At 38.7% G+C, this 20,458-nt stretch overlaps 1 protein-coding gene across 2 annotated transcripts in view; it reads right to left on the bottom strand.

Annotated features, from left to right (window-relative positions):
* The window catches only part of ARHGAP15 (Rho GTPase activating protein 15), a 511,110-nt gene that overhangs the window by 261,978 nt on the left and 228,674 nt on the right, over positions 1–20,458 (bottom strand). For both annotated transcript variants that reach the window (XM_019554206.1, XM_019554205.1), the window contains exons 7-8: positions 4,991–5,089; positions 2,500–2,626 (exon numbers count right to left, since the gene is read on the bottom strand). In XM_019554206.1, the coding sequence (XP_019409751.1) occupies positions 2,500–2,626; positions 4,991–5,089 (226 nt within the window). The remainder of the gene's footprint in view (positions 1–2,499; positions 2,627–4,990; positions 5,090–20,458) is intronic.

The raw sequence follows: 20,458 nt of genomic DNA, 5'->3' as shown, positions 1-20,458 counted from the left end.
AGGGCGGCTAGGATCTGGAACCAACTTCCAAGAGAAGTGGTGCTGGCTCCTACCCTGGGGGTCTTTAAGACAAGGCTAGACAATCACCTTGCTGGGGTCATTTGACCCCAGTAGTCTTTCCTGCCATGGCAGGGGGTTGGACCTGATGATCTGCTCAGGTCCCTTCCAACACTACTAACTATGAAACTATGAATTAGGATGGCCCTCTGCACTGCTGCTATCTGTCATCAGGCAGGCTGAGGGAGCCTGCAGAGCATGCTGAGATGTGTGCACAGACACCCCCTGTCTGTGCAGTATTAGCACAGCAATCTCTCTGCTCTTTAGGGGCTCAGGATTCAAATGTCTGCTTAGGCATCTCCATGTAAGTTTTTCTAGCAGGGGAGAAGTGTGGGTGAATTCTCCTATTTGAATGTAAGCAGCCATTGTCAAGTTGTCAAACATAACTATCACTTTTTGGAAGCTCAGCACTAAGCATCAAAGAAGCACAGAAAATGCACTACTTATTTCATAGGAGCAGCCGCTCTAGGCTTTAACTGAGGTATATATTGGTATCATGGTTTGGGCTGAAGCTCAGCATAGCAGTTTCTCTCAGAAAATTTCAGTATCTAGAACCATATATCTGAGTCCTTTTTAGAGTTGTAACATTTGAGAATATAGAAGAAAATATAGTTTAATAGGAATTGCATTTGGATAGTTTACTAACATTATCTAGAGGTAACGTGGGCCTTTAAACGTACACCAGTTGCCTCTCTTCCCTATAAAGAAAGTCTTCCTTAGCTTTCAATGTCTTGGTTTGTGTTAGGCTAAGTGATATATAAACATTCTTTAAACATCTATTTTTTTTTTTTACTTGACTTTGCTTGTAGTAACCAATAACACGGGAGTACTAGAAAGATGATAAAACTGTTTAAACTTTATAATAACTTTATAAACACACTTGCAGATACTGCAAATATCTTCTCTGTGCTCTGCAGTCAAACTGGACAATGAAACGACCACCTGTTAACTGCTAACAATGTGTCATTACCAGTTCTCATGCCTTTTTAAAGCAATTTTGGCTCTAGCTGCCAATAATTCTGGCGACGATACTTGTGTGAACATTAAGGGCACAGAAAGCCAAAGGCAGAAAACTGACAATATAGTTTGTGCTTAGACTACTAATAAGTAAGTGAATACTATGATTTTTCTAATTCCACATAATTACTTAATCTCAAGGGGCCATAAAAAATTCCAGATTCATATTTTTGAAGCTAGCCAGTCTACACTATTTAAATACAAGCCTCAATTCAATAAGATTTCACAGCAGATACTTTCAATTTTTTAAACAGTTTAAATAGCCTCTAACAAGAAAGTTATTCACAGCTCTCTAAGGTTTAAAAAGAAATGTACACTAAGTTTATGTCACTGGTAGTGATAACTTTCTTTTGCTCCGTCTCCTAAATCACAGTTTAAAAAAATATAAGAAAACTTATGATACCATGAAGAGGGAGGTCAGAAAGTGGTGAGACAGTTAAAGGGCATTTTGCCATTAACTTCAACGGACACAGCATCAGACCCTAAACTGTTTCACCATTTGCTGACCATAATTATACTTGAGCTGAGACATAAAATGTAAGGCACAATACAAAAATATAAGACTATTCAAGCTGTTTTACATTTCATTGAAGAGAGAAAAATCCTGAGCACATCTCCTGAACTGGATAAGGCAGAGGGAGCAAATATGGATACAGCTGGCAAAATGAGTGTCAAGCTAATTTTGCTTTTCACATATATTATGTGATTCTCATTATATGTATCTCTATATCTCTCTCTCTAAAACCTTTTACAAAGGAGAAAAAAATAATCAATTCACCTATCTGTGGTAATTCTAAGGCATATACAACCTAAATATCTCTGGCCTTGATTTTGTAACAAGATATATAGAATCAGATTCAGGCAAACATACACAGCTATACATCTCATTGTAGTATGTGGGCCTAAAGCTGAAAGTGAGTTAGAATGAGTAGGTGTGTATCATATCAAACAAAACAGCAAACTCAGAACATTTTCTCTTATCATAAAATGAAGCCTTTGGAATTTAGCTCTTTCAAAAAATTATAGCTAGATTTCTGGCTGTCTGACACGTGACCTGCCGCTTCCATAAAAACCTTAAGTGCACAAACTTCTGTCAGACAAAATTACTTTACTAACATTCGTTTCTTTTACTGAAATAGAAATCAACTGACAGCAACAGAATTTAGCATTGGAACCAAGTTGCTTGCTTCTTAAAATAAACTCCTTTAAAAACTGTCTTTGCTTCTGCAGGACCTTCTTTCGGTTAGGAAATCATGTCTCTGTTGAGATACTTGGGGGTAGGAATTGCACTTTCCTAAGAAGCAAATTATGCATACACAACAAAGGAGAAAATTGGCCTTCATATTAATTCTCATTTTTGTTACATTCTGTATCTAATAGACATGATCTTACACAAAGAATTATTTTGTTTTAAATAATACTTACTTAAAGATTTTCTGTGTTCAGTTTTTGGTTCTTTGCTCTCAGTATCAAAGGTGCTCAATAATTCACTGCTAGATGATCTTCTAAGTTTCAGCTCCAGGTTTCTTGATGTACAACGCTGCTCTTTTGGCTAGAAATATATATTTTTTCCTTTTTTTTTATAAATGTATATGTAGCACTTAAATGCAAAATTACATTAAACTAACACAGAATTAGAACCTGATAGACATTTATACCAGATGATGTAATAATTTAAGGACAATATAATACAAACTCGGTTCAATAGAATGCTGCTGTTTTATGAATGGTATGGTTAGGTTTTAATTTTTCAAATAAATTTCAGATATCAAAGTAAATTGGAAAAGAAAAGGCTTAAATTTTTACCATAGTGATTTAAATAATTTCCCTATATGTGTGCACTGTGTGTTTTTTAATTATTGCATAGAGGAAGTTTTCTTAAATACTGAAAAGAAACATGTTTTCATCTATTAGAAAATTAAAGTATATAGAATCAGGATTGAAAGGCACCTCATGGGTCATGTAGTCCAACAACCTGTACAGAGGCTGAATTTCAAATACCACTGCTTTGGGCTTAGATGAGATCTGTATGCATTTTGGGATGGAGAGAATGAAAGAATGCAGAGCTCCCTTGTTGCCCCAGTTCATCCACAGAGGAGATAACCAGAATGAGACTGCTGGCAACAAGATGCATAGTGCCCCTGTAAATGATGATGCTCAGTCCCACAAGCCTCATGATCAGACCAGATGGAGATGCTGCCATAGCTTCACCTATTATCACTTAGAAGCCTTTTCAAGGGGAAACATTATCTTAGAAGTTATGGGGGTTACCCCATACTGATCTGAGGACATTTTGTCCTGTATAAATGGTATGGGCAAGCCCTTCACAGGTAAAAAATTGCACAGCTCAAGTATCTGTATGCTCATCCAATCCAATATGCAATATGAAAACACACATCAGATCAAACACTTTTTGGCTTATTGTAGCCTACAAGTACAGGATTCCATTGCCTGTGGGTTCATCTACACATGCCACTGAGGTGATGTAATAAACTCCAGCACAATTTGCACTGGAGTCTCCTGCTGTTGGGCACAGTATCTACATGTGCACCCAGGACTGCAGCAGGTTGAGCCAGGGCAGAGCAGCTCTAGGCTGGAAGGAGGTCCGGGTGGTGCCATTGGGCAGTGCGGGGGATAGCTGGGACAAGAGGGTGCTAAAGTGCAGGGCTAGGCAGCAGGCAGCCTCTCACACTTATGCACCTTCATTCCCCTGTCAGCATCTACACATGCACTTTGGTGGAGTTAAGTACTCATTTACTACACCCTAACACCTGAGTATGTGTATATGGTAACACTTTATTGCAGAGCTAATTAGTCAACTACAGTAAAGCACATGTGTAGATGTACTCTAATTTTTTTAAACAAATTTCAAATCAACACTCAAATCAGCCCCTATAAAGGCATCATAGGGCCCTTCAATCACATTCAAATTAAAGCTGGATTGAAACCAGCTATAGACTGGTACACATTTTCAAGCACTAACTTTATAACTGGTTGGCTCTTTTTATAGCTGGATAGTCATTTTGATTGTATGATAATTACTTTGCACTTGTGGCCAGTTTTACTTTGCATGTGTGGCTGGTCTACATTTATTGTGCCATTCACCAGTTAATTGCACAATATATATAATGTGTAGCAGGGGCCACATTTTCAGGTGTAGCCAGACCACATTTTCAGGTGTAATCAATTACAATTCAAGGAAAAAAACCCATTAGAAAATGCAGTAAAGCGGAATAATATTCTCACTAGGCTTCACAGCAATCAGGAGGGGTCTATGTCCTAAAAAAGGAAAATCTGTTCTTGTATCAGGCAGAATTAGAAAAGCAGAATTTGGAATTAACACTGAGTGTGGCAAGAAGGGGGAAAAAAAAGGTTGAGCTGAATCTGGTTGGGTAATTAAAAACTGTTTAAAAAAATATAGCCCTACTTACTTTTAGAAGAAACCCCAGTCTTCCTGGGAGAATAACAGCAATCAGTTACAAAGGAATATTATTTGCTAGTCTTATTCTTCTGAATAAATAATATGAAAATGCATAAAAGGCTCAAATGTATTAATAGTTCTATTGAAGATTATATAGTGTAGGCTGCATAAACAGAAATGTAAAAATTCATTAGTTTTTAAGTGCTAGTATGCTTTTACAACCCACAGTAAACCAATGTCCTTGTTATTCCAGAGAAATAAATGCAGCATTCTGTTTTAAAACAGGAATCAAATGACATTTTAGTCCAACAACCTTGTTTATCTGACATTTTTTACTAGATATACATACATATTTATATATCCTTCAGATTAAAGCAAAGTCTCTCAAGCTAGCTAGCTTTCTGCCTGTCTAAAACCTGTGTAGATGCCTAAGCAAATGAAGTTTAAATTGCTACATCTTAATTAATAAAGGTAACAGCCAAAACAAATACATACCAATCTGTCAATTGCATTTTTGATAGCGTGGAACCAATCCAATATGATGAAGTCAATATCCGACTGAAGAAGGAACTCATTTCCTGATACTGTTGTGATCTGGGGGGAGGGGAATGACAGGTAAGCAAACTGAACAAGATAGATCATTTTGGTTTATTCTGTTTTTGGTAATAGACAATGAAATGCTTCCTTTTGTGCCAGTAATTATCTCATAAAGAACTGAGAGTTACCAAGTAGTTTTGAAGCTCTCTCTGAAACTGTTAGACTATGTCACAACAAATAAGTTATTGTCTCAGTAATACAAATATTAAATATAAATAGAGCAAAAATAATATTAATGTGACACAAGCTAAGAAAAGCCAGGAAATTCAAAGTTAAGACAGACAGTTCAAATTCAAATCAAAGTACTCTGAAGAAAAAAATCACATGCATTTGTTTGAATTAATTGTAAATTTCCTGTCTTTCTAGGTTTCTACTGGGAGTCCAATATAATTACACTTTTTTACATTTGATTTCTCTATATTTAAGCTTATAAATATATTATTCACCTGAGATTCTAGTTTGAAAATAGTTTATTTAAATACAAGTCAATTTACATTTTGACCCCACAATGTGAATATATACCAAAAGAATATTCATCCCTTTGCATGCTGTTCCACTGTCTAATATAACAATTCTTGGTATAAATATGTATGTTTTACTCTATCTTTAATTCTTTATTTTATTCTTTCCTTCTGAATTATTCTGTGAAATGTTACAATAATAATGACACTTAGCTTACATACAGTCCTTAGGAGAAGGTCTCAAAGAATTTTACAAATGCAATGGGTATCATTGTTCCCATTTTACTGTGGTGAAAGATGAGCCACTGAGAGGGGAACCCAGGTCACCAAGAAGAGCACTGGCTAATGTTGGAATAGAAGGTAGTAAAGTGCACAGAAATTATGCATGTTTGGAGAAAAAAATGCTCATGTCTTCATTCAGAATGACAAGGTTTTTGGGGGAAATGTGATATCTTTTATTAGACCAACTATATAGTTGGAAAATTTGTTCTTTGCAAGCTTTTGGGAACAAACAACCTTCTTCAGGCACAGGGAGAGTCTGCTGTTGTTTTGTATTCTCTTGGATGGAACAAAAACCAACATGCAAAATGAAGTTCTGTGAAAATGCAAATGAGGATCAGAGGCCATGGGATACAATAGGTGTGAGACAGGTAGGTAGGGGGCAGAAAGGGGGAATGTTGCCCGGATGACAGAATGTACCTGGTAAAATGTAGAGGTTACCTGGGGTTATCAGAGGTCAGGCAGGTTATAATGTGCCATAAATCCAATGTCTATATTTATTCCATGATTTTTTGTATCTAGTAGATTAATGAAGTGAAGTTCATAGGCTTGTCTATGAAAGGTGTTTTGTTAAATTCTCTTTGAGGATTAGAATTGTGAGATCACATTTACCCAAAGAACCTTGTCTGCCTAGGTCCTTAGACCAACACAGCTACAACCAACACTACAGAATGACTTGGCATTGACTGTAGATTATAGAGCATGTGAAACACATCTGTAAATTAGGTCAGTCATTCAAACACTCCTCATACTTTGTTACACCGGGCCAAAACCTGAGGCCCTTATTCAAGTCTTTCTCAAGCAAGAATCATGTTGAGTTCAAGGGTTTTTTTTTGTTTTTGCCTGAATAAATCGTGAGGAAACACTGAGTGAAGGCCATGGATATTTACTGACACACAATGACCTGATATGGTGTGGTATTGCCATCTCAGTTAATCTCCCCAGACTTGGAGCTCATGTTGATGTGCAAAGGGTACATTTCATTTAACAACTTGAGTGTCTGATATATTAGACAGTTGAACAACACCTTTGAGTACATAATTTCAAGTAATTATCTATAGCAGCATCTACACACACAGACCTTTACAAGCAGGTAAATCACATATAGGGTATGGACACGTACATTTGGAGATGTTTCAAAAGAGCATTTTAAAAGGGCAGCAGTTGTTAGGTTTTAATTGTTATGTGTGGTTAAGCTGCGAATGACCCAAATGTAACAAAAAACCACTTCAATTTTAACCCTGGATGAAGAATGGATCAAAGTCAGAGAACTCTCATGCACATAATGCTATGAAGATCTACTGGGAGTCCCAGACACTGCGAATGGACCTGCTTCTCATTGCATCAGGAACATGAAGGAGGTGGGGAACTTTGAGAATGAGTTGGGGAAATACAGTGGGACAATGAAGTTGAGAATCAGCCCAGAGTGAGTGACTAATTATGTTAACCACTGGTATATTTATCAACAAGTAGATGTTTGTCCCAGAAAAGTCAAAATCAAGATAAAGTAACTGGTTAATAGACCTGACCTCTAAATCTTTTCCTGATTCACACTAAAAGTTTTATATAACATTACATTTTATTAATGTACACATGCAGAAAATGAATTAGACTAAACACAGAGGACAATCCAATATAATAAATCTCTTCCAGTATAAACAAATCATTATTAAAATTATGAAAAGGAATAACATTTTCAAAGTAAGAGCAACATACATAATTAGATTTACTGTATTTTGAAGGCTTAAGAAGGACACAACATAGTTCAGTCTTCCGTTCAGTAAATTCAGGCTTTATTAAAATACAAGTATTTTTGCCTTACATAAACATTTGTACTGTATGATATGCAAAAGAGATACTTCATTGCTAACAAGACCAAAGAGAAATACATTTTAAAAGTTTCTTTGTCTGAATGTGTTATGGTAATAATCATATATTATCAGTGATTTATGAATAAATTAGTAAAAACACCCTACATCATAGAATAGGAAGAAGAGAATTAATCTAACATATACTCTCTGTAAGATATAGTTCATGTCCTTTTCTCTCTTTCTTCAGACTAATCTTCAGAGTTACTAGACAGTTTCAAAAAGACTGCTACTGCTCTCTACAGTTTAAATGCATCCACTTCTTAATTACAGTCAATAATTGACTTTGTTCTGCTCCATTCCAGTCATTCACAGGAAAGCAGTTCCAAAGGCTTTGGCTGGTAAATCCCATTTAATATGCAGGTTTCCTATCCCACTTTTATATATTACCTCCTTAGGATTTCTGATAAATGATTCTTGGAAAGGATTGCTAAACCATATTTGCACTTTGAACAATCGAATTTTCAAGACCCTTGGGAAAAGACATCAGTAAAGAATGCTAGCTTTGACTAAACCTTGTGATTGAACAATTTATGATCACAGCCCTAAATGATGTATAACTAACAACAGGCATAAATGCTTCAATATTAACGCATGTAAACACACCCTCTCTTTATACGGGGACTAGAGAAAAATGAAAGACATATATGCAAAAACAAACTATACATAGAGCTTCCCTTCTTCATCCTGTCTGTTACTCTATGTATTTAAATGTATTCCTTCTCTCCATGCTTATCATTTTTTCAAAGGACAAATTCTGGATCTCAGCATTGAGGAGAGATTTGTAAGGTCCCTTCCAGCCCTCCTTTCCTATGATCCTATGAAATGGTTAGAACTGTTGACCATGAACAGGACTCTTAGGTTCTCTCTTTTTAGCTATGTCAGTTAGGGGTGTGTGAAACAGGCCATATTCGATTTGGATTCAGATTTGGCCCAAACTGGGGACAGCAATTCGATAAATTGATTCAGATCACTGTTCTGATATGATTTGGCTGAATCTGAAGATAGGATGCTGATTTGGAGAATCAGTGATTTGGCCATAGACACAGCTTTAAATGTTTTTCTACATACCTTGAGGTACCAGGCACAGCTCATGAACTCTGAGATGGGGGGGGGGTGGATGGAACATCCCACAGGAGCATGGGAGGGCTCCCTGTATGCTTGGCAGTGAACCTGGAAGTGGACCAGAAGTACTTCCCATCCACTTCTGGATCCACCACCAAATGCGTGGGGGACCCCCTCTGCACCCCCTGGCTTGGAAGTCTGCTGTGGGGGGACACCCCCTCCATCCCCTAGACCCAGGAGGCACCAGTCACAAAGCTGGGGGATGGAGGGGGACCCTTGCACGCTCCCCGGTGGACCCAGAAGTGGACTGGAAGTGCTTCTGATCCACTTCCGGGTCTACTGCTGAGCGCACTGGGGACTCTGCTGTGCTCCCATGGGACACTTCATTCGTCCCAGCATCTCAGCATTCATGAGCCTCCTGGTACCTTGAGGTACGTAGAAAAAACATATAAAGCTGTGTCTATGTCAGAATCATCAAATCTTTCTGAATCTCTCCAAATTAATTCAAAGGGTTCTGATTTGATTCAGAGAGATTAAGGGGTCTCCTGATTCAATTTGGATTTGGAAATTTGGCCACCAAATCAGGCTTAATCTCTGCTGAATTGAATCATCTACTGAAGCTTTGCACAGCCCTAATTTCAGTGCCTTGTTCTGCCACCACAATAAAGTCACTTCAGGGACTGGATCCTGTTTGTTGACTGTTTTGCACCGTATTGCAGCCAAGTCCAAATATAAACCAGTTTAAGTATCTATAGGCCATGTCCAAATGACTGCAGTCGTGTGGCATGTGGTCCCACAGACACTTCAGTTCAGTTGCTCTCCATGCTGCAAGGGAGCAGCACAGAAGGGTTTTTTTGACCCCTGGAAAATAGAGGAGCAGCACACGTGGAGGCAGCATGTGCCTCCCAAAGTTGGGACCTGGCTAGCTTCGCTCCTGACCAGGCTCTGCATGGCATGATTGCCACTGCTACGGTCCCCAGGGGCCCCAGCCTCCTCTACCCTCCCTAGAGTAACTTCCTGCACACTAGAGAGTGTGTAGCACAGGCATTCCCCAGGGACAACTAGCAGCAGCACAAGCTGTGCCACCACTAGTTGTCCCTGGGGAATCAAACATCCACGTATGTCCGGACACAGCAATATAGGCTAAGTACAGACAATCAAAAAGCCAGAGGCTAAATCAATTCAATATTTGCAAGTTAGTCTAAGCTACATAGATTGGAACCAAAAGCAAGTTAACAGACATTCACTTCCGATTCTGAAAATGCAGTCACATATCTGGAGTGGCCCAGGCCAGAAACCAGGGGGTTCTGTAGTATGCCTCCTTGCTCAGTCAAAGCTAGCCCACTCACCTTGCATAGGTGGGGTTCGCAGGGGAGGTGCAAACATCCTGGGATGCTGGGGGACTAAGTTAATTTAAATCTGGAGGGGATGTGGGACAGAAGTTCAATAAATCCATTTAACAAAATCAGTTAAGTTTGATACTATATCCATCCAGGTTTATCATAAACCAGTTTTAGCCATTTTGAAAGTCATTTATGTGCACTGAACTTCTGTTATATTACAGATCTGAACCAGTTTCCAATCACTTAAACCTATTTATGTGTAATTTCTGTCCCTAGTCATAAGGATCACCCCAAAAGAAAGTGGATCCTTTGGTAAACTACAAACAATTTACCATTCATACTGTCAGCACATAGTAAAAAGAGGGCACTTGTGAAATGCCTACAACATGTCACTGCTGGGCTTCTTAGGGATTATTGTTAAGTTTGGCTTTATAAAGTCATATGAGAAAGAAAAAACTACTTATGAGCCCCTGACACCAAGCCCCCTGCAACAGTGGCAGCCTATACTCTAACTCTATCATTTTAAAGAAAGATGTTTAAATATCTCCAGAAAAACATGGAAGAAAATTCCTAATACTAATTCAATGGTATAGAATTAATTAACATAAAAGTGTATCCGGGAATGAGCAACCAACACTTGCTCCTACAAAACTTTTATCTTACTTGTGGTAGGTTGTGCTCAAGGCCATCTTACAAACCTTGTGTGAGTGTATCACAAATCTTTTTAGAGTGTGGATCACAGTTCAATAGTACTCACATCTACGCACATCTACCTGTGCAATTAATGTGACACAGTAAACTCTGGAGCAGTTCTAGCTGGAGTCAGTTGCTTCCAGGCACAGCATCTACATGTGCACCTGGGACAGGAGTAGTTTGAGCTGGGGTGGAGCAGCTCCGGGCTGGCAGCAGGCTCGGGGGTCAGCCCCAGGCTCTAGGTGTTGTGTTGGGAATCAGGGGGCTGGCTGTGGCATGAGAGTGCTAATGTATGGAATCATGCAATGGACAACCCCCACACTTTAGCATCCTCATGCCCCAGCCAGCCACTGTCACTAGTTACACACACTTTTTGTCACACTTAATCATTCCACCATAAGATAGTAGCATTTCCAGCACTACGATCTTATGGCAGAGTTAATTAATTTACTGTACCCTAATTCCAGCACACGGATAGACTGTGACACTTTACAGCAGAGATTATTAGTCAGCTCTGCACTAAAGCACACATATAGATGCATCCACAGAGTACTTTCTCTCCTAGTAGCTTAACTAGGGGTGGATGAGCAAGGTAGTAACTCTGGGCACCAATCCAAAGGGAACACAAGTATAGCAGTAGCCATTGCTACTGGCCCAGTTGCTGCCAGCCTAGCAACCACTGCTGCCCTGGCTACCAAAATTTCTTGTTACACCTCTGTTCTCTCCTCTCTGTCACTGAGTCATATTTTTGTTACAATGCACCAATTGTTTACATATATTTATAGCTGACTTTTGATGCATTTCAGAGATGCAGTCAAAGATGAGGTGAGAGCACTGTTGGACCGGCCAATACTTCACAATCCACTGACTGTCCATAGAGCTCAGTTTGGAAACTACTGAACTAATTCAGTATAGCCATAAGAATATTGCACAAGATCTTTAAAGCATTCCTGTATTTCTATACACATACACATTTCTATATGCATATTGATTTACTTTGTATATTTATTTCAGCCACATGGTGACATCTTTAATGATGTTATTACTGACATACACTTTATAAGAGAGTTACATTTATTTGAGGGAACTAAATAATACAAAGCCATCTGATAAGTGCAGTTACATCAAGACAAGGTTCTTTGGGTGAATCTGATATCTTCATGATATGTAACACGGCTACAACCTACACACATTACATCAAGATGCACTTGCGTATCGTGTAGACATAAAAGCATTGTATATAACAAAAATAAGTTAATTTGAAGCAGGATCTAGCATAAGGAAGATAAAAGCACATTGTAGGCCCAGGTGGAGTAAGGATAGCAAAGTCTCTCCATGGAAGGGACAGCCAAGCCAAGAAAAGGATACCATAATTATTGCACATGAAACAAGCCAACAGCTCTTACTTCATCCTTAGGCTGCAACACCCCATTACTGCTCAGTTCACTCTTAATAAAGATTAACGACAAAAGATGCACCCCACAGGGGTTGCACAATGGTGTCTCCCATTGTGTATTATAAAAAATGTCCTGGCAACTAGGATCAGACAGCTTATGTGGAACCTGTGCATTGATGAGAGGCAAAATTCCCAAAAGCTTCCTTGGTCATGTTAGTTATTTGATCCTCCACTACAACCCCAACAGGGAACATAAAAAAGCATGCTCCAGGCTGTTCAACTTCCTCAGATACTTCAGGGTACTCTATCCAGCACAAGGCCATCAGCCCTCCATCCCTAAGTAACCAGTCACTATGAAAACGGAGGGTGGGAACAGTGCCATGGGTATTCTATCACTGTTTTTTGTGAGAAAAACAATTTCCACATGTGGATTGAGGGGTCTGATTCAACACTCTGATCTGGAGAATATGATTTAAAATGTCTATTCATATAATACACACTTGCTTCCAACATCCCCTCCCCATGCATACCTTGGACCAGTAATGCTTCAGTTCCATCCAGAAGCAAGGCTAAAAGATTTTTTCCCTTGTTTTTTATATATATAAATTACTATAACCTTGGATCAGAATAAATTCTTTACAAAGAAATATGTATAAATTTGTTCATGCCCTTAGTGAACACGAAAATTTAATTAAAGTAAAGTTTGAAGACATTTTACACTCCTTAGTGCTTTAATTAATTTGCTTTGGCTAATTTTTTAATTGAATTAAACAAAGAATTGTAAGTTTTTAAAAATATGTCAAAAGGAATATTGAATTGTTGAAAGTTGATCTAAAATCCTTTTCTTTTTAACAATCCAGGCTCTTGTTTATGTCTGTGCTGAGCAGTAAAGAAGACCATTTAAAATACACATTGATGGTGTACTACAGTAAAGTTAAATTCTTATTATAAAAAATAGAAACAAATACAAGATAAAAATACAAAAAAGGAAAGGAAAGGAAAGGAAAGGAAAGGGGGGAAAATGTTATCTACTGCACTTTATTCACTTTGCATCATGTACCCGTGATATCATATGACCAATGAAGTGAAGGTTGTCATGGTTATTCTAATAGTTAAATTACTTAGTGGACTCAAAGATGTTTATGACCACCAAAGTAATTATATTATCAGGCAGATTGTCTCTATCAAATTACAGTCTGGCTTTACCGACCTCTAATGGTTCTTCTGACATGTTGAGCAAAGTTAACATAAAAGTGAGGGTAAAATATCAATTTGAGGGAAAAGGTCTTTTACCAACCTTTCCAAAAAATGTTACTTGTTAAAATAGTTTGTGAGAAAGTATCTGCCTTGTGTTCCCAATGTTGCTAGATGTTAAGTAAATATATGCTGATTGCAAAAAAGTTGCTTTGGTAACTCTTATTAAAATGCATTTGTAACCCCCATCTGTCATGAAAGTTTTGAAAAGTTTGTTTACTTTGGATAGCTGCCTTATCCAGGGTTACCCCAGCAAACAATGATAGCAGTCTTCAGAAGTTGTGTGACGAACAAGCCACTGGGGATCCATTCCTGTTTTAATTGGCACACACAAACACTTTTCTGGTCTGTCAAAAAGATCAAGCTAATATGCATGGAGGGTGTTATATTCTCAGCTTTTGGGAGTAGTAAAGCTCCCTTTATTTAAGTAATTTAAATGATAGACTGCAAAAACTTTGCAAGTCAGAAAAAATGTTTTATACTTTCTTTGGGAATATTTGTTTTAAGCAACGGAAAATGTTCTACGTATCTAAAGATGTTGGACCTTATGTTATAATTACCTTCTTCTTCTGACTCTGTAAAAGTTAATACTAAATACAAACATCGCTAAATAAAACAGGCAACAAATAGCTCCTGCATTTTCACAACTATCTCAGCATTAACAGTTGTGAGCCTATTTGTTTCCAGATGTTTCCAGGATATATTTTCAATGCATTTTGGTATGACTGATTTGCATGTACATTTGCTGGAAACCTCAGTGGTGTCATCATATCAAAATAACCTGCTCATGGAGGTAATTTGTTATTTAGTTAAAAGAAAACAAATGGTTAGGCTACACACATCTTTGGATCTCAAGCGGATTCAAAATTTCTAAGGTTTAGGGTCAAGCTTTCAAAATATACCACTTTCTAAACTGCACTTAAGCTGCACCTGCAATACCCAAGTAATTCTGCCCAGCAAGTTCTCAGAATTAATAATTATAATATCCTCTCTACTGAAAAATTTGACTTCTTGGAAGGGGGAAAGAAGTCCCTGGGTCTAATTTTTTCTTCTTTGCTCTACAGATAATTGGTAAGATGTCCTTTCTAAATTATGTTGGCATTAATGAGGAAAGAATCTGCGTTACAAGACACACCTTCTCCCTTTCTTCTTGGTTATGGAGGATCCTAAAGGTTGTGGGATGATCTGATTCTCCTTCCAAGTTATCTGGCCTATACTGTCCCAGACAAGTAGGAAATAAGACATGATGCAGGTGATGTGGTTTCATTAAGCCACAACTTAATTTACTCACCGTATCTGGGCACTATTCAGCAAAAACGTGTACTGTAAAAGTCATAATTCCTTCTTAATAGTCAACATCTGTCTTTTCACAGCTGGTCCCAAGCTACAGTTGCTATTCCACCCTCCCTCCCTTAGAAGAAAATATAGGGGACAGAGAAAAAGGGATTGTTTTTCATTGTATCAAAAACTATAAGCCACAAATCCATTCAATTGTTTCTTTAAGGACAATCTTTTTCTAAGTCCACTTCTGATTCTGGTTTGTCAGAAAGTGAACTACTACGAAATAAGTATGTACAGTGGACATCGCTACCCCCTAAGTTGAAGCAATCTTACCAGATCTGCTCCAACAGATCCTTGACCAAAAGAGGACCATGAAAAATGCTACCCTGCCCCATTCAAAAAAAATACAATTCTATACTAATCTTGGACATTTGAAAGATGGAATCTGTTAGTCTGGGGGCAGGAGAGGGTCAGGCTTGAGGAACAGGTTTATATACAATCCCATGGGTGTGCAGGATCAATGGCCTATCCATGTTTCATTGGCCTTTCCACCCATTCAGAAAATGCCTTCCCATTCACCAAACTGTCCCTCTCTCCTCACACTTGAGGGGTGAGACCCTGAAAGAAGCCACTTCCCTATTTTCCCTCACCAGTGTGACCTCTCTTCCACCTTTGAACCTGTAAAGCGTGGATTTAAAAATGCACAAAATGAAAGTAGATCTCTTGTATATCCCAGAGAGTTGGTAAATTCTCTGCTCAGTGAATATATCAGCTATGCACATGTATGTGGAACAAAGGAAGAGACAGACAAGGAGAATGTTGTCTAATGACTAAGCTACAGTAGTAAATGCTAACAGGGAAAATAGTTGGTCTGGAGAATTTCTCCTCATTAGCTCACGCAAAACCATTCAATTCCAAGACTGGCTGCTCAGACTGGGATCTGAGAGTAGGACATATCAGATCATAGCAAAGAAAACAGTTATACTCTATATTTAGAGTCATCAAAAACACTCTAAATATATGTAAACTTTCAGCCCATCACAAATCAAGTTGAATTTCCACAATTATAATTTAACACATTTTTTAAAATTTTTGTTTGAACTTACAAGGCAGTTATCTTCTAAAATAACATAATTTTTAAATAATACCCTTCAGGCTGAAGAAGTGTCCCATAGTAGATTATAAACTAAGCCCAAAGCCACAAGCTGAAAACATTATTGTCCAAACAAGGTTACATCTCACACCCACAGGGTACAAATGAATAATTCCAGAAATCGTGTTCAGTCAGTGTCTGACCAGTCTATAGCTTTTGTCAGCAAAATACTACTGGCTAGCTTAGATGTCAGCATCGTCCAATTATTTTTAGGCTTGACCATTCAGGTGGCATTTTGCCACTGAAGGGTGTAATGTATTTTCTCCCTCTCTCTCTTCCTCTTCTATATGATTATCTCAGCTGTCTATTTCCCTCAGCTAAAGAGGGAAAACACAGAGAGAAACAGAAGATGCTGGATCCCATGACATTGAACACTGTCCTATTGCAGCAGCCAATACTGCTCACCACCTTTATACCTCCACACCAAACACCATCATTGCATTCCTACCTGCAAGTTATATCATTAAACTATAGCACTATGGATCAAGTAATGAGTAAAATGAGACAGCTGGTGAAGTCGGTGAAATACAACTGGCTGTCCCATCTCTAAAACAATATAACTGAAGTAGAGTATATTAGACTTGTGACAGACATTCAGGCAAAGGACCGTTGGATGACAATTGTCAAGGTATAACGATTTCAAGCAGCACAGGCAGGGAATGCAACAAAGCTAGGTAAGGAAGAGAGAAGAGAGACAGATGCCCAGAAATAAATGACAGGAGAAGAAAAAAGAGGAAAGGTAAATAGTTAAGACACAAATTACTTATATTGTTTGTCTGCATAGGGAAAGAAGAGCAGACTCAAGGCTACAAACTACTCTAAATGACTTATTTCCTCAGGGCAGTCCTTTGCAGCTATTACCTTTGCAATCTGTATCAATTATTACTGAACCCACACATACACTTATTGGCAGTGGTTTTTTAGTGAAACCTCATATTTCTTAGTTTTACCAGCTGGACAAGACATAGTGATGAATAGTCCTCCTGTCCAATTTTATATGCACGTTATCACACTTTGTGATATATGTGAACAAAACACAACATGATAAGTCCTGGTACTAAAAAGCATCCAACTGATGATGTGCACTGTGCTTTCAGTACAGTTAGGCTAAAGATGTACATGTTTTTTTGTGTTTTTTTACCCTTAGATGTTATATGCTTAAACATTTTGTTTTGTGGATGCTGTAGTTTTACCCTTAGATTTATTCAGCAATAGCAGATTTTTTTAAACCTGCATTGCTTGCAGGCAAAAGCAGGTGCTACTTTGGGCATTTCATTTACTCACATCTCCTATTAATAAATGCTGAGATTCCACAATAAGAAAAGAGATGTTACGATAAATAGCTCTATACTTCTAGGAACATATTTGGCCATGATTATAAGTGTTTATAAAACATTCAAGAATCGTTCCTTGTCTACTTACACTAATGAGAACACCTGTTAACTTTAGAGCTGCACAGACTTATTTGCATTGAATTCAGGTTTTTTGCATACTGTATATCACTTTTTGAAACAATTAGATGTTTACAGAGAAATATAGCTAAAAAAAGCAGCCTGAATGCCCTGCAGCCTAAGTCAATGCTAATCCTGGTTTGAGCGAAAAGCAGAAATCTGCTGAATTATAATACTGACACTAATTCAGTTAGGAGTGAACAAAGGTGTACCTAAAATCTACTGATAGGAAATGTGAAATGTATGTTTTTTTACTTGTGGAGACTGATACCCACTGCAGGAATAAACCCTCTATTACTGGTACTTATATGGAGATTTTTTTTCATTATTATTTTTGTTGTCTCCTTTCTGCTATGAGTTTTTCTGCTGTTTTCTGACCAGAATCCTTTTAGGAGTTTGGAAATTCAGAATGTATAGTCAGCCCTTAAAACTGTTACAGATCCTACTTGATTAATTTGCCAAAAACCAATACCATGCAAAGATGCAACAATTCCCCCAAAGATAGAATGTAAAGCACTAGGTAATTTTTCATATCTGATCTATACAAAGGAAACATAAGATCTCTTTTTCTAAATAAGGTCTACTGAATGATATATGCAACATCCTGCTCTTGCACAATCAGACTCGCCACTGACACGGTATTGAGTAGCAACGTGGAACAAGCTAGTCCAGGATAAGAGCATATATTGTGTCTGCCATGTGTCAAGTTCCAAAGTTTACCAGGTAAGAGTATATGAAGGTTTTCACCCTCATTTTTCTTCCATCACGGGACTGGGAATATAGGCCCAACATCTGCACTTTAGAAGTAATCTATCTTAAGCAATCCATACATACTAACAAAGGCCACAGCTGATTAAAAATCATTTGAAACAATTATTTAAAGCACATTCATTTAGAAATCCTTGTGTTTCCTTTAAAAAATGTGTTTTTTCCAATGACTGAAATTTTTCCCATTGACACATTTTAGTATTTTTTATTATTTTAATTAGAAACAATGCCAATGAGCATGTCGACACATGCATTTACTTCGGCCTAAACTTACACTGGTGTAAACTAATCTGGTATAAATCCTTTCAGACAGACGTCTACACATGTGAAGATTAGAGAGAAGATTTGCACCCACTTCCCTGCAGCCCTGCCACCACTGGGGGAAACTCCAGGCTCCCCCTAGGAGCTAGTCCAGGGCTTGGTATGGAGCACTGGGCCAGAAGACACATCTCCTGGCCCTGCTGGAGAGCTGCCTGCTGCTGGGGCAGGGACAATGCCCCCCTGCCCTGGCAGCAGGCAGCTCCTGGCCCTGGCTCCTGCCCCTGACTGGGAGAGTTCCCGGCCAGCCTCTGGCTGCATGGAGAATTCTTCACGTGCACCCCAAAGCAGGATGGGTCCCCAGACACCTCCAGGCTGCACGTGCTTCCCTGCACACCTTGAAGCTGGCTGGGAATGGCCCCAGTCAGGGGCAGGTCCCAGCCAGCTCGAGGTTTGGCAGGGAACTGTCCCCATGACGGAAGATCCCAACCCCTACTCCATGACCACAATAGTAATAAGAGAGTCAGGGTTGGGGAGCTTGTTCCCTGTCCAGCTCTGTGAGCATGCAGCTGGGGGAGAGAACGAATTCTTCAGCCTGTTCCATGCCCTCAGCTCCATCCTAAAGGAGTTGGATGGGGAACAAGTTCCCCAGCCCCCACCAGCAGGAAGCTCCCAGTGCTGTCTCCACGACCATGGGGCTCCTGCTGGGAGACTGCAACCGCAGAGCTCAGGCTGGGGATGACCATTTCCCAGACTGTGATGGCAGAGCAGAGGCTGGGAGATAAGGATGACCCAGCCCCTGCTCCATGATAGTGATCTGGGAGCAGGGGGCCTGGAGCAGGGGGCCTGGAGTTATATAGTCCCCATCTGGGCTTCTGTGGAAGAGCCCACCCTGGCAGCCACCAGCTGGCAGCTACCAGCAGCAAGGAGCTATCTAGTGGATGGTTGAAGGAGCAGGTTTTACTTCCGGTTAGGTGTCTACACAAGCACTATGGCACCATTATTAATCCTGAGCAAATTTGCTACTTGCATTTGCAGGTAGCAAATTTACTCCAGATTATGGAGGTTTACCTGGAATCAAGCATGTACACTTATAGATGTGTATGCTTACTTTGCAGTAAACTATACTAACATGAAGTTAATCATCTTGTATAGATGCACCCAACGGAATCTACAGGAGAAGAGCAGTTTGAATATTAACTATCTTGTTAGACAAGAACAATTACAAAAGTAATGATAATACATGCAGTTTGGTGTATACAGCCACGGATATTTACAATGTACTTGGTCAAGAACAAAACAGTGCATAAAGTGAAGGACAGTTCTGCAACAGTTTTCAGTTCAGTGTAATTGGGATCAACTGGGTATTCAGGATGATCATAGACTGATAGGGATCATGGATTTCTTTTAATGAACATCACCTGACAAAGAACATCATCTGACAAAGAACCTCAGTACCTTCCAAATTTGCTAGCCTGGTGTTTCAAAGTACAGGCTTTGGCTTTCTGAAATCCTCAACTAGTTATAGTGTGTTTCCCTGATTTTAATTTTGGAAGCTATAATAAGATCATGGGATCTTGCTTTTCTGGACTTTGAAATTGTACCGATAACTCTGAAGTGAATTGGCCCTTACACATGTGTGTCATTCTAAGTTGTAGCACAGCAATGCCATAAATTAATAACTCAAAATAATATGTTGCAATATCAGACAATCAAAATTCCTGTTATATAAAAATAGATTTTTCAGAGAAGCTCTTCAAGTGGATCAAACACAGCATAAAAATGACTAAATACATAGATTGTGTAATTAACTGTTTGCAAAAGCTTAGCTATTCCTGTGATGGTCAGGAAAGATTCATTTCAATACTTCTCCACAGGTACAAACAAGCCTGCAACACTGATTTGTCTATAGGAACTTTTTTTCCCACTGCCTTACACAGTTTGCAATACAGGCATACCTCAGAGATATTGCGGGTTCGGTTCCAGACCACCACAATAAAGTGAATATCGCAATAAAGCGAGTCACACGAATTTTTTGGTTTCCCAGTGCATATAAAAGTTATGTTTACACTATACTGTAGTCTATTAAGTGTGCA

Source organism: Crocodylus porosus, unplaced genomic scaffold (genome assembly GCF_001723895.1).
Source record: "Crocodylus porosus isolate Cpor-Errol unplaced genomic scaffold, CroPor_comp1, whole genome shotgun sequence".
Taxonomy (NCBI): Eukaryota; Metazoa; Chordata; order Crocodylia; family Crocodylidae; genus Crocodylus; species Crocodylus porosus.
This window is presented reverse-complemented; position numbering and strand designations above follow the sequence as displayed.